General features: G+C 45.2%; 1 protein-coding gene across 1 annotated transcript in view; it reads right to left on the bottom strand.

Annotated features, from left to right (window-relative positions):
* The window catches only part of LOC138945808 (collagen alpha-2(IV) chain-like), a 127,707-nt gene that overhangs the window by 32,490 nt on the left and 79,772 nt on the right, over positions 1-15,445 (bottom strand). The window contains exons 6-16 of the mRNA XM_070317317.1: positions 12,778-12,840; positions 9,485-9,607; positions 8,386-8,421; positions 7,852-7,914; positions 4,960-5,154; positions 4,389-4,442; positions 2,874-2,936; positions 2,185-2,229; positions 1,485-1,604; positions 895-1,099; positions 181-480 (exon numbers count right to left, since the gene is read on the bottom strand). Coding sequence (XP_070173418.1) covers positions 181-480; positions 895-1,099; positions 1,485-1,604; positions 2,185-2,229; positions 2,874-2,936; positions 4,389-4,442; positions 4,960-5,154; positions 7,852-7,914; positions 8,386-8,421; positions 9,485-9,607; positions 12,778-12,840 — 1,267 coding nt within the window. The remainder of the gene's footprint in view (positions 1-180; positions 481-894; positions 1,100-1,484; positions 1,605-2,184; positions 2,230-2,873; positions 2,937-4,388; positions 4,443-4,959; positions 5,155-7,851; positions 7,915-8,385; positions 8,422-9,484; positions 9,608-12,777; positions 12,841-15,445) is intronic.

Below are 15,445 nucleotides of genomic sequence, written 5' to 3'. Positions count from 1 at the left end.
GGGAGAGGGGGAGAGAGAAAGGAAGAGAGAGAGTGACAGAGACAGAGGAGGAGGGAGAGATAGATAGAGAGAGAGAGATAGATAGAGAGAGAGAGAGAGATAGATAGAGAGAGAGAGAGAGAGAGACAGAGAGAGACAGAGAAAGGCAGATATAGAAGTCAGCCCTAGAGAGGGACCCACCTTTAGCACCGGGGTTACCAGGCTGACCGTCACGTCCAGGCAGACCGGGGAAACCTTGCTGACCCTTGTCTCCGGTGGCGCCTGGCAGGCCGCGCACACCCTGTGACGAGTTTCCAGGGGGTCCGGGCAGACCCTCAAAACCTCGTTCACCCTTGCTGCCGGGGATACCGTCCAGGCCGGGCAGACCGGGGGGTCCGCGTGCTCCGGGGATTGTCAGTCCAGGCTCTCCTTCCAAGCCGGGCTCTCCCTTGGGTCCGGGGCGACCGGGCAAGCCGGGGCGGCCATCCAGACCGGGCAGACCTGCAGCACACAACGTGGAGGGTTGATAGGCAAGGAATCAGCATTCACATCTATACACCTAGCACACAACTTGGAGAGATGATCGGTAAGTTGTAGTTGAGGGAAAAGCCAGATCAAGCATTTGATAATGACAGATCATGGACAAACACTCGCCACACAATTCAATCCATAAAGCTATCGTATCCTCATTCACATCAACATCTGAAGACAGACAATAATGCTCCACAAGCATATTGTTGCACATACAAAGAAACCTGCAGCGTGAGTCCCCTCTGAGGAGAGGACACCTCCCATTGTTCAGTGGAGAACCAGCATAAAGTACATATACATGTATCACTTAACCACCAACATGTAGTTGTTATGCATCAAGCCAAGGGACTGCAGAAAGCCAGAGAACGGTGGACGTGACGTTACCTGAGTTGCCGGAATCTCCTCTGTCTCCCTTGGGCCCGTCCCTTCCCTGGGGACCGGGCTGACCGGGGATACCTCGCCCTCCCTCCAGTCCGGGGGGTCCGCGGGGTCCGTCAGCACCTGGCAGTCCTGGCAAGCCCGGGTCACCAGGAAGGCCGCTGGGGCCGGTGAAACCACGGGGCCCTGGCTCTCCCACCGAACCGCGACCCTGTGCAAAGCAACGTCCGTTGGTGAGAGGGTGTGAGTCAACAGGCGGTCTACATTATGCTACCGCTCATTTGTCATGTGATGATCATTGTTTTCTGACAGCAAAAGACAAAGTATGGGTAAAAGAATGGTCTGTTAGTCTTACCATTCAACCCGCTGACTTGAAGATGATAAAAGTGAGGCCTTATTACATATGAAGAGATCATCGGTTTCAGAGCAAAAACGATGTGCATGCATGCGTGTGTTTGTGTGTGTGTATACAATCACAGACCTATGTTCACTCAGCTAGTGTCAGTGCAGCTTGTGTGAGTGTGTCAAAGCAGCTTCATAGGATGAGATACAGAGAAGTTATCTGTGCAGAAAGAGGTGAGAGCTATGGAACTTACCCCGGGGCGACCAGGGGGCCCCTGAGGGCCGGAGTTGCCGTCCATACCATTGAGACCTCGCTCGCCCTTCATGCCGATCATGCCAGGCAGGCCTGGCAGACCGTCCATACCGCGGTCACCCTGTGGACAACACACCATCACGGTCACTTTCTCTTTTCCAAATATTCCAATAGTCATGTGTATAAAAATAAATCACACTTTACAATTCACGTTTTCTTTCTTAAATATACCAATAATCATGTGTAGTGTTATAGTAAGACAAATCATGCTTTTTATTGGTCTTTCTCAAACATACCAATAAGCATGTAAACAGTGTCAAAATAAAACAGATCATGCAATTAATGTTGTCCTTATCAAATATAACACAAAGCATGTACACATGTGTGAAATTAATACCTGGATTACAAACACAATGAAAAAAATTACGTTTATGTGAAACGTAAGCCAAGATTCCACGAAGTGCTGCTAAGCTTCTTGTAAGAATCGTACTAAACACTTTTTTTTCAAGAAGTTTCTCTTTGTTTTGATGATAAACTTATCAAAATGTAGCATTGTATACCAATACCAAGAGAAACTTCGTTGGTCCAAGCAATTCTTGTATGATTAACCCTTGCATCATATGAAGTTAACAACAAACAACAATGCCTTGATATTATCTGGGTAGAAAAATAGCAGGTATTGTGCACAGGGCGTGACTCACTTTCAGACCAGGTAGACCAGGTGTGCCTGGGAATCCTTGTTTACCCTAGGAGCGGGAAAAAGGTGCATAATTAATACAACTGTTCTTTTCTATATTCAGATACAACAATACAGAAGCACAGTGAGACACTCAAAGACACATTTCTTCTGCACCCTGTATGACACATCTCTTCTGCGACACATTTCTTCTGCACCCTGTATGACACATCTCTTCTGCACCCTGTATGCAAAACCAAACAGCTTTTCAAAGCACATGAGAAAAACACACACACACACACTAACACACACACACACACACTAACACACAAACACACAAACACACACACTAACACACACACACACAACAGGGGCGGATCAGTTGCTTTGTAAGGGGGGAGGGGGCACTTTGAATCGAAAGTGAATGTGATGGGCGCGAAGCGCCCGAATTTGCTAGGGAGGTCCGGGGGCATGCCCCCCCGGAAATTTTTTTTGCCCAAAGAAGCAAAATGGTGCCATCTGAACTTAGAAATGGTCATAGAATCAGCATAGAAAAATCTTTTTTTTTTCTTCTTTTTTTCGGGGGGGGGGGGGCACGTGCCCCCTGTGCCCCCCCCCCCCTCATCCGCCCCTGCACAACACACACACACAGACACAGACACACACACACACACACACACACACACACACTGTACAAGAGGAAACAAGACGTACCCTAGGTCCAGCAATGCCGGGCACACCCTTTTCTCCCAGCATGCCCTTGGGGCCAGGAGGACCCTGCAACACGAAGCTTTGCGATCAAAATGAAAACTCTGCTGCACAACGTCAATGTACCAAAACTCTTCTACTTTTCAGCAACTCGACTGGAAAGCTACTGTACCCACTCTCTGTGTATTCATAACAATGCTCTCATTCTCCTGAAAGTAAATATCAATAATGATAATAATAATGAGGATATTTATATGGCTCAAATCCTAATAAAGTTCTATGCACCTCACAAATTTAAAGAGATGTTTAACCCCAGACAGGTAATGTCACATTACATGTACTTCTTCTTGATTCCTACTGCAGAAACTTTCTGATAGACTGGAACGTACAAAGTTAATTTTTACATGAATTGTTTATACCTGTTTTATTAACAGCTATTGTGTTTTCAGCGTAGCAATAGGGCCCGATATTTAGACGAGACAAGTATAATGCCGACGAGTTGAAGACGAGTCGCATTATACTTGTTCGAGTCTAAATATCGGACCCTATTGCTACGATGAAAACACAATAGCGTTTATATAGCTATTCTGACATTAAATTCTGTGTTAGAATCATGTTTTTGTCAGCGACAAGAACCAGAATGGTCCATGTCGTTGATGATTGCAGACGACGGTTCCCTTTCCGCATGAAGCCACGGAAATAACCGAACATTGAAAAACCCACGGACATGTATTACGGAGAAAACTCGAGATAACCGGATGTTTAGCATTACGTCAATATGTTAGGAATCATATGACGTCATGACGTATCATGCTTGCCTACGTAGATTGTATGTTCGAAAGTCTGACTTCTGTTGGGAATTCGCGTGGTGAAGACAGCGGTAAATCTGTAGATGATAAGAGAACAAGGATTGTCTCAGAAGAAACGACGAAATGTTTCAGACCAGTAACTTCATTTCAACAATGCACTATATAATGGACGTTCTATGCGACAGGAGAGTTTGCTGATTTTCTGTTAAACATTGAAGAGATCGTCTGCTAGAATCCGAGATAGGTCGCCGCTTCAGATTGCAGCTTCTGGAAATTTGCAAGGTTTGTTGCCTGTTAAAGAACTGGATTTTACACGTAATGTATGTCATGTACAGCAAGCAACAACAAAAACACACACAAAGCAAATGGCATCGTCTGTCGACTAGTCACAGAGTGACAGAAACAAACCTGGCGAGGTATGCGTGTACTTTATACACGTGGAAGAAACTGGAACCATGCGTCTTTGTTATTGCCGATATCGTTTGGATATCGGCAAAAATGGCCAACTTTCGTAGCGTTATGCTTTGATGATCGGAAAAGGGATGTGTGAGACCATCCAATCACAGCCCCCGAATTCCCCCACGTGTCCATCAGAATAGCTATATATGTTTATCATGTGTCGGTTTTCCAGTTCATGGTTCTCTTCATTTGAGAAATTTATTTTATCGTGTAAATATTGAGGTGGGGTAGAAAAGAAAAGCAGTTTTCTGACCGTTCTTCCGATTTCTCCAGGGAATCCACGTGGACCTTCCTCTCCTTTCATTCCCTGCACAGAACAAATCACACCTGTAAACTCTTCACACCTGTAAACTCTTCACACCTGTAAACTCTTCACATATTATACACTTGCTATACTTCTTATACATTTCTCACATATTATACACTTGCTAGTTCTTATACATTTCTCACATCTTATACACTTGCTAGTTCTTATACACTTGTCAAATTTAATCAACGTGTCACACCATATACACCCGTTACGCATCATCAGTAGATAATCCCACAAAATCTCCCACCAACAAACACGACCATTACTTCACAAATTTTAAGTGATCCAAGTCAGTCTACGGACTAATCTCTCCACGCATGCAAGCACACACACACACACACACACACTCTCTCTCTTCCATGAAAAATACAAATAAGTTAACAACTTTATTTGGCGATTTGAATTAACCTGTATTAATCCCTCTTCGTACGGGCAAAGACACAAATTGTAATTCAACAGCAACTGAATGGGAAACAGCGATCGACGGAGGAAATCAAAAAGAAAAGACACTGACCAAGTCGCCGCGTTCTCCGTCCTTGCCGGGCAGACCAGGTGGCCCGATGATGACCTCTGTGGGTCTCTCGTTGAAGGCGCCGGGGGGCCCGGGAGGGCCCTTCTCTCCCTTCATGCCCCGATCTCCTTTCCCACCACGCAGACTGATGCCGCTGTTTCCCTTGTCTCCCTTCAAGCCCTCGAAGCCGGGCTGGCCCTGTGGTGGACAGGAGAACAAAATGGGGTTAAGAGAGAGACATTACAATTTAAGATTGTCTCCTGAATTAGCCCTGTGGTGGACAGGAGAACAAAATGGGGTTAACACTTTCGCGACGGGACACTGATAAATCAGTACCAGCGCTGACACGCCCATGGACGGGACGCGCATTTTTCAGTACCAGCCATAGAGGGTACACGACTCGTGATTGCTTCCCGGTTTTTGAAGCTTGCAAATAAATTGAGTTGTTTCCCTTGATACACTTGGCGTCCCCTTCTGCCATTTGCAAATCCGCCTGATTTGTGTGCGTTTTTGAGGAAAAAAAATGAATCAAAGGCGAGCCTTGTCTCGGGAGGAGATTCTCCGGATGTTGGACCTAGAGGATCCCGTAGAGCATGATTCGGACGTATCGTTTTCGCCTCAGGAAAGCGATACAAGCAGTGAAAGTGAGGAAGAAACAGTCCCGTTGTTGCTAGTACGAGTCGGCAAACTACACGTGGTTGGCGGTGATACTGCTAGACGAACATGTATCTCGGAATCGTGCAGGAGCTATGGGGGCGTGGCAGCACTGATAACAATGGATGGCTGGAGCCTTCAAATCCTTTTGGAATTGTTCATAGGTGTACAGTTGGTACTTTGTTGTGAAAATGTGACTTATATTCAATATGGATTACCTAGACATCATTTGGTGAGTGTTACAGTTTTGTTTCATTTGAGTCAGGATGCTGTGAGTGAATGCGTTATTTGCTTGTTTTTTTCTTTGTACTGTCTCCTTATTTCTGTGTACAATGTTAACAATATTTCAGCTAATTCATAGGTTTTACACCTTGTTTGGTTATAACATTATTTATAATACGTTCTGTTAAAAAATAACTTTTAAAAAAAGCAGTAGAAAATAAAACACACACAAAAAAACGTTAAAAAACACAAATTATCCCCCTTTCACCCCCCTTTGCTAAAACAAATCGCGTGACAAACTTATAAATAGCACGACTGAACTGGGCATCCATTTTTGAATTAGTACACAAAATTTGGTGGTGATTGGACTTAATTCAAGCTTGCTAGACAGATTTCTTTACAGTTACTGATTTTTGGGAAGTTTCTTGGTGGCAAGCTTGGGCAGGCAGGACGTAAACGCCGTGGCAGTGCTAGTCACAATAGTGTTAAGAGAGGGACATTACAGTTTGAGATTGTCTCCTGAATTAGCCCTGTGGTGGACAGGAGAGTTAAGAGAGAGACATTACAGTTTGAGATTGTCTCCTGAATCAGCCCTGTGGTTGACCGGGGGGAGAGCAAAAGAGTCAGAACAATAATCAACACAATTTGATTCAGTCTCCTGAATTAGCCTTGTGTCGGGCAGGGGGGAGAGCAAAAGAGTCAGAACAATAATCAACACAATTTGATTCAGTCTCCTGAATTAGCCCTGTGTCGGGCAGGGGGGAGAGCAAAAGAGTCAGAACAATAATCAACACAATTTGATTCAGTCTCCTGAATTAGCCCTGTGTCGGGCAGGGGGGAGAGCAAAAGAGTCAGAACAATAATCAACACAATTTGATTCAGTCTTCTGAATTAGCCCTGTGTCGGGCAGGGGGGAGAGCAAAAGAGTCAGAACAATAATCAACACAATTTGATTCAGTCTCCTGAATTAGCCCTGTGTCGGGCAGGGGGGAGAGCAAAAGAGTCAGAACAATAATCAACACAATTTGATTCAGTCTCCTGAATTAGCCCTGTGTCGGGCAGGGGGGAGAGCAAAAGAGTCAGAACAATAATCAACACAATTTGATTCAGTCTCCTGAATTAGCCCTGTGTCGGGCAGGGGGGAGAGCAAAAGAGTCAGAACAATAATCAACACAATTTGATTCAGTCTCCTGAATTAGCCCTGTGTCGGGCAGGGGGGAGAGCAAAAGAGTCAGAACAATAATCAACACAATTTGATTCAGTCTCCTGAATTAGCCCTGTGTCGGGCAGGGGGGAGAGCAAAAGAGTCAGAACAATAATCAACACAATTTGATTCAGTCTCCTGAATTAGCCCTGTGTCGGGCAGGGGGGAGAGCAAAAGAGTCAGAACAATAATCAACACAATTTGATTCAGTCTCCTGAATTAGCCCTGTGTCGGGCAGGGGGGAGAGCAAAAGAGTCAGAACAATAATCAACACAATTTGATTCAGTCTCCTGAATTAGCCCTGTGTCGGGCAGGGGGGAGAGCAAAAGAGTCAGAACAATAATCAACACAATTTGATTCAGTCTCCTGAATTAGCCCTGTGTCGGGCAGGGGGGAGAGCAAAAGAGTCAGAACAATAATCAACACAATTTGATTCAGTCTCCTGAATTAGCCTTGTGTCGGGCAGGGGGGAGCAAGGGAGTTAGGAAAGACACAACACAAGTTGAGCATATTTCTAGAATTAGCCAAGTGGAAATGAAATCTCATCCAAAAAGAAGAGAATATTGTTATTTCATTCAGCTTGATGATACACCTTGCATGGTGTTTGTTCCACAGATGACCTGAGACATAACACAAAACAATACTAAAGTGTCCCCCGAAAGAGGCGTATGGCTGCCTGAATGGGGGGGTAAAAACGATCATACATGTAAAACCACACTCAAGCAAAAGCATGAGTGAACGTGGGAGTTTTAACCCATGAACAAAAAAAAGGAAAAACTATTGAGACGGAAGAGTGAAACCATAGCTGTACTCACAGGAATGCCGGGAAGTCCAGAAACTCCCTTTGGTCCGATGGGTCCGTCATCTCCTGGGCTTCCCTGTCAACACGCCATTGTCTCGATCAAACACACATGATCATCAACCTTACATTCTTAATTTACATCTAGAATATAACATCCAGCAGGTAAAATGATTCAAACAAACAAACAGACACGCACACATACACGCATGGGTGCAACCTGGAAAATTCCAAAAACCGGCAAAAGTTGGGGTCCAGCTTTTTAAGTATTTAAAATGCCCAACAAAAACTCTCCTGGAACAAAAACATCGGCAGCCGATGAAACCAAAAACCGGCTGCCGGCGTGTAGCCGGCAGAGTTGCACCCATGTACACGCATTCGAGCACACACCCACACACATATGCACGCACACACACACACACACTGACACACACACATGGAACAAGCCTGTCTTCTCTAAATATCCAAAGGTGTTTGTGAGTGAATGAGAGAAGGAACGGGTGGTATGCACAAGAGGGATTGTAGATTGTGATGAACTGTGGAGACTTACAGGAAGCCCGGGGAATCCCGAGGGTCCACCTTCACCCTGAAACATAACATTTGAACGTCAACTTTGGTTTTCACACACACACACAGACACACACACACACACAGACACACACACACACACACACACACACACACACACACACACACACACACACACACACACACACTCACACAATGCACACACACACACAAATGTAACCACCATTTCATTCACTTTTAAAATGAAAATACAAAAACATACAAACACGCAATAACTCAAGGTACATTTTGTGTTCAGTCAAACTTTCACTCTGCTGTTCAGTGGATAGGACAACATACAATCAAGGTACATTTTGTGTTCAGTCAAACTTTCACTCTGCTGTTCAGTGGATAGGACAACATACAATCAAGGTACATTTTGTATTCAGTCAAACTTTCACTCTGCTGTTCAGTGGATAGGACAACATACAATCAAGGTACATTTTGTGTTCAGTCAAACCTATCACTCTGCTGTTCAGTGGATAGGACAACATACAATCAAGGTACATTTTGTATTCAGTCAAACTTTCACTCTGCTGTTCAGTGGATAGGACAACATACAATCAAGGTACATTTTGTGTTCAGTCAAACTGTCATTTGGGTGTTCAGTGGCCAGGAAACCAGCGCAGCACAATTTGTGGAGTCTCAATCCACACGTGCCCTGACTGTGTGTAGGAGGAAAAGTACGAACTTAATGATTCTGTCCGTCTTCACAGTACAGTAGTCTAAACCTTTGCCAGTCATTAACTGGTGATGTCAGTAACGACAACGTAGCGATTCTGTACACACTCACTGTAGGACCCTAAGGCCAAACCAAAATATATGTTGGTAAAATGACCAATGAAAATAGGGTCGGTAGGTCGACTTTTGAAAAAAAGTTTTTATTTTTTTTTTGTCTAGGTATGGTTCACAAAATGTGCCAGAGATTGTTTTAAAAAAAAAAATTATTTATAGAAATGAAAACATTTTTGTAGGGTCGGCGGGAATAGGGTCGGTCGGGTTACCCTAACCAACATATATGTTTGTTTGGCCTAAACACATCCAATTTATACAGGGTGTGTTAAAGTCAGCGATGAACTCACCTTCTGTCCCTTGACAAGCGGCGCCCCGATGGCGGCGTCACCTTTCAAACCTGGCTGACCGGGGAGGCCGGGTTGACCGTCTAGACCAGGTAAGCCAGGTAAGCCGGGGTTACCAGGGTCTCCCTGTAACACACAGCGTGCCCTGTTAATTCCTCTAGCAAATCAAATCAAAATTTATTTTACGAGGGTTGTGGCATAAGACAATACAAACCAGCTTTTTTTCCAGCAGCCCTGGCCCAGAGAGGGACTACTTGACAGTACAACCCCCCTTTTAAGGCCCCGCAATTCAAGACCCCCTCACTTCCAAGACCCTCATTTTACATAGTTTCTTTTCACAACCTCTTTACACTTCCCCCATTGTAAGACCCCCTTCTTTTTAAGACCTACTTGTTTTTAGATTATTGGAGGTCTTGACAGGGGGTTCCACTGTCCGAGAAATAGAACAGGATGAATAGCGGTGTGTGGTGTGGTTGCTAGGAGAAATAGAACAGGATGAATAGCGGTGTGTGGTGTGGTTGCTAGGAGAAATAGAACAGGATGAATAGCGGTGTGTGGTGTGGTTGCTAGGAGAAATAGAACAGGATGAATAGCGGTGTGTGGTGTGGTTGCTAGGAGAAATAGAACAGGATGAATAGCGGTGTGTGGTGTGGTTGCTAGGAGAAATAGAACAAGATGAATAGCAGTGTGTGGTGTGGTTGCTAGGAGAAATAGAACAAGATGAATAGCAGTGTGTGGTGTGGTTGCTAGGAGAAATAGAACAGGATGAATAGCGGTGTGTGGTGTGGTTGCTAGGAGAAATAGAACAAGATGAATAGCAGTGTGTGGTGTGGTTGCTAGGAGAAAGTAGAGATAAGGACTACATATATCTGAGAGGGGTGGAGGGAGTGTGTGGTGCCTGGGGGCAGTGTGTGGTGCCTGGGGGCAGTGTGTGGTGCCTGGAGGCAGTGTGTGGTGAGGCAGTGTGTGGTGCCTGGGGGCAGTGTGTGGTGCCTGGAGGCAGTGTGTGGTGCCTGGAGGCAGTGTGTGGGGCCTGGAGGCAGTGTGTGGTGCCTGGGGGCAGTGTGTGGTGCCTGGAGGCAGTGTGTGGTGCCTGGGGGCAGTGTGTGGTGCCTGGAGGCAGTGTGTGGTGCCTGGGGGCAGTGTGTGGTGCCTGGGGGCAGTGTGTGGTGCCTGGAGGCAGTGTGTGGTGCCTGGAGGCAGTGTGTGGGGCCTGGAGGCAGTGTGTGGTGCCTGGGGGCAGTGTGCAGTGCGTGGTGCCTGGAGGCAGTGTGTGGTGCCTGGAGACAGTGTGTGGTGCCTGGAGGCAGTGTGTGGTGCCTGGAGGCAGTGTGTGGTGCCTGGAGGCAGTGTGTGGTGCCTGGAGGCAGTGTGTGGTGCCTGGGGGCAGTGTGCAGTGCGTGGTGCCTGGAGGCAGTGTGTGGTGCCTGGAGGCAGTGTGTGGGGCCTGGAGGCAGTGTGTGGTGCCTGGAGGCAGTGAGTGGGGCCTGGAGGCAGTGTGTGGTGCCTGGAGGCAGTGTGTGGTGCCTGGGGGCAGTGTGTGGTGAGGCAGTGTGTGGTGAGGCAGTGTGTGGTGCCTGGAGGCAGTGTGTGGTGCCTGGAGGCAGTGTGTGGTGCCTGGGGGCAGTGTGTGGTGCCTGGGGGCAGTGTGTGGTGCCTGGAGGCAGTGTGTGCTGCCGTAGTGTGTGAGAGCAGAGCTATATCTACAGACTGGCTGCAGGAGAGGCTGATTTCACCGCTGTGCACTGAGGTAAAGATGTAGAGTGAGGCCTGCCACAGGTGCCGTCTCAAAGTGGGACAGTTGAACCCGCTTTGTGCGACAGTGGAACCCGCTTTGTGCGCCAGTGGAACCCGCTTTGTGGGGCTTGTATGTGTCTTCACACAGCAGGCTAAGATGGCAAGGACTTATCTATCACCTGACCTTGTCTTTTGCGCTCTTTTGATTGGTTACTATCTGTACAAATTATAGCCAATAATATCATTTCTAAACATCTCTACCCCCCACCCCCCCACTTAAATAAAAAAAGAAAAACAATTTATTTATAACATGACCTTGTCTTTTGTGCTCTTTTGAACTATTTTGATTGGTTGCTATTAAAATATACAAATTATAGCCTATATCATAATTTTCTCCCATTTTTAAAAAGAAAAACAACTTATCTACCAAGTGCTCTTTTGATCGGTTGCTGTTTATCTAAATTATAGCCAAGGAAATCATTTCTAAACAGAAAAGCCTGAATCTTCAGTGATTAAAAACCCCACAGCTTAATATGTTGCTGGTGGAGGAGTAACTGAGGCTGAAGAAGGAGAGTTGGATCTCCCTTTCCTTGCATTGCATACTTTATCCTCCCAACTACCTGGCTGTCACGCTTGCTTGCACTTCACGGCTCACCGCACACTGGAGGAAGATGCACACTGCAGGGGAGTGCACCTTTCTGATGCTACCCCACTGCTTGGTCCCACAGACCATACACCAGGGGAAATAACTGTAGCGACTGGTGGATGTGCTTCTTTTTTCAGGTTGTCTGCCTTGATAGCACAGCCTGCTTTCTCACCCTATTGGTCCAGTTATTTTTCTCTCTGTATCTTCACTGCGCTGGCTGCAAAATCCCTAACACAGGGTCCCCACTGGTTTTTAGAAACAAAATTTCATGACTTTTCCATGACTTTCCATGAGGCTCAATAACATTTTCCATGACTAGATCCACAGGTCACCATTTCCGAACACGCAAACTTTTTACGTCTTGTCACTGCCAGTTTTGACACTGGCTTGCTTTGCACTGAATTTGAGTCAGTTTCTACGCAGTGTCTCTTCGACAAGCAAGTCAAGCATTTGCTACGCAGTCAGATTATCGGTAATGTTTGCTGGTCCTGTCATTTCAAAGGTTAATTTTTTTTCTTTCTTATTTTTGTTAAATTCCATGACTTTCCATGACTTGAATTGGAATTCCATGACTTTCCAGGCCTGGAAAATTAAAAATCAAATTCCATGACTTTCCAGGTTTTCCATGACCTGTGGGAACCCTGCTAACAGGGGGGGTGTTTTCAGACAGGCCAGACACAGGTTGTCCCGGAGGTGGGTCCAATGGTTTAAAAGTCTGTTTCTAATTGTAAAAACATTTAATAAGTTTTAGACCAAAGGGATGAAGCAATATTTGTCTAAACCTGTCTTACAAAGTTACAGCAAATGCTCAAATACATGGACCGTATGAAAGTGTGGAAGAGCCACACCAGACAAAAAGTAAGGATGATGGTGGTGATGGGTGAGTGTTGGGGGGGGCGCTGTGCAGACTTACTTGAGTACCGTTGCAGCCGTCCAGACCAGGGGGGCCTCGAGGTCCAGCGGGGCCGGGAATGCCCTGTCACACAACAATGTAAGAACGTGTAGTAATCAAAGTATTCAGTAATAAATAGATCACGTTCACTCTACGCACATCTATGAAATAACATTAGTAATCATAGTAATTCCCTGTCACACAACAACAATGTAAGGCCAAAAAAAAAAATAGGTGTGGTTACAGTAACATAGCCCCCAAAAATGGTAGGCAATCACTTTTTTTAAACTTTTTTTTCTAATGTGTACACATTAAACCTACTTGACAGGGAAATAAGTGTGCGACTCGGGCGCTTTCGCTTTCATTGCGTTTTCTGCACTCGTTTTCTTGTTTTTTTGTGGTTTTTTTGACAAATGTAATAAAAAGTTATAGGGTCGGCCCCTAACAATAGGGTAGGTCGGGTTACCGTAACCACACCTATTTGTTTTTTTAGGCCTGATAACGTGAAGTTATCATAGTATTCAGTAATACATAGATCACGTCAGACTAGAAAGCCAGTCACACAACAACAATGTGTAATAACGTGAAGTTATCATAGTATTCAGTAATGCCAGTCACACAACAGCCAGAGACACACAAACACATATTCTAACAAACATAAACCAACCGTTTTTAACTTCTTCTTCTTCTGCGTTCGTGGGCTGAAACTCCCACGTACACTCGTGTTTTTTGCACGAGTGGAATTTTACGTGTATGACCGTTTTTTACCCCGCCACCCGTTTTTAACTTATAAAATATGTTGGTTCTACGAACAGTTTGTGACAGTGTGTGTGTGTGTGTGTGTGTGTGTGTGTTTGCGTGTGTGTGTGTGTGTGTGTGTGTTTGCGTGTGCGTGTGTGAGTGTGTGAGGTGTTTATTTGAGTTGTAAAATGATTGGAGCTGTGAATTGGGACTTGCGCTATAGAAAAGTGATTTATTATTATAATTAATATCAATTTTGCCAGAAAGTTAAAAAAATAACATTTCTTCACTGTTTTAAACAGTTGAAGTTCCATTCCACTGGGGAAAAAAACACACATTTATAATGGGCTTTGGTAAATCACATAGAAAGTTGAGACATGGCCGCTGCACTCACACATTCAGCAGAAAAGTTAGAGTTGCGGCAAGTGAAAACAGAATGCCTGTGACAGCTGTTGCCGCCATTGGCTGGCTGCTCATACACTACACTCCCACCCTCTGGTTGTTGACGTTACGCTTACAGATCTTCGCATGATAACATTTCTGCCTGAATTTTTTCCTTCCCAACCAATATTGCGTTTCAGCTAAATATCAGAAAGAAAAAGACCAAGGCAAGCAGCTTTCTTTCCATGAATCACTGATAACACATACAGCATTTCCTTTCAGATAAGGCGAATTTGGGTTCAAGTAGGGGCGAGGGGGAGAGGGGTTTTCAACAGACAACCAACTTTATAGGTGCATGATTTTCTGTATGCGTACACACATACAAACACTTATATTAACACACAGACTTAGGCACATACACAATACAAAACCAAGAACCTTGCACATGATGCCTGACATGTCTGCATAGATTCAACAACTAAACACAGAGTGAATGACTAATTGTGCTTCATTTATCTCTTAGTTTCTTGTTTGACTAATTGTGCTTCATTTATCTCTTAGTTTCTTGTTTGACTAATTGGGCTTTATTTATCTCTTAGTTTGGGGTGTTGCAGGTAGCTCTGTTTCCTCCTTGGGGATGAAGCTACCAGGGGAAGGGATTGTGTTGGAGGTGCGGGTAGAGGGGTAGCCCTCCCGGTGCTCCCCCTTGGACCTCCCTAGTCTAGGACCCTGGGTCTTCGCGAGGTGGCCATTGTGGCGTAATCCCTCCGGACTAGCATAACGTTTCCCTATCCCAAGACCGACCGTGCGTGGTCTATGACCACATCCTCTACGAGGTGACCCTATCAACTAGGCAGCGGAAGCCCCTAGGCGAAACAAGGCGGATCTAGAGGAAAGAACCTCGATAAAAAATTTGAGCTGCCATGAAGACGGAGCATGTTGGCTGAGGACAGCGGGCAGACCTTCTGTGCCGACACCCATCTACAGGAGAAAACCAGGCATGCACGCATCAAACCCAACATGGCCATACAAACGGATCTCTTAGTTTCTTGTTTGGATTTTTAGTTGTCCCTTCATTGGCTATAACTGTTCACTTTTTTTTATATTAGTTTTATTATGAGGGACACAACCGTCGAACGCTGAAGAAGAAGATGATATCAGTGTCTGAAGAAGAAGATGATATCAGTGTCTGAAGAAGAAGATGATATCAGTGTCTGAAGAAGAAGATGATATCAGTGTCTGAAGAAGAAGATGATATCAGTGTCTGAAGAAGAAGATGATATCAGTGTCTGAAGAAGAAGATGATATCAGTGTCTGAAGAAGAAGATGATATCAGTGTCTGAAGAAGAAGATGATATCAGTTTTGAATCTTTTCTGCATTCTGCCTTTAGACTCCAGATCAGCATCTTCGTATTAGATTTCCCTTTGACTGACTGACTGACTGCACTAGCCTTGCTGACACAAAGTCACTGTTTGCTTTCCTGCATTGGGCAGTTCTCCAAAGAAATGCCGTAGCTAATGGAAAAGTGTGTCTTGATGCCATCAAAGAGATTTAGTCAGAAAATAA

The sequence above is a fragment of the Littorina saxatilis genome, linkage group LG13 (genome assembly GCF_037325665.1).
Source record: "Littorina saxatilis isolate snail1 linkage group LG13, US_GU_Lsax_2.0, whole genome shotgun sequence".
In the NCBI taxonomy this organism is placed as follows: Eukaryota; Metazoa; Mollusca; class Gastropoda; order Littorinimorpha; family Littorinidae; genus Littorina; species Littorina saxatilis.
Note: the sequence above shows the minus strand (reverse complement) of the source record. Positions and strands in the feature narration are given on the sequence as shown.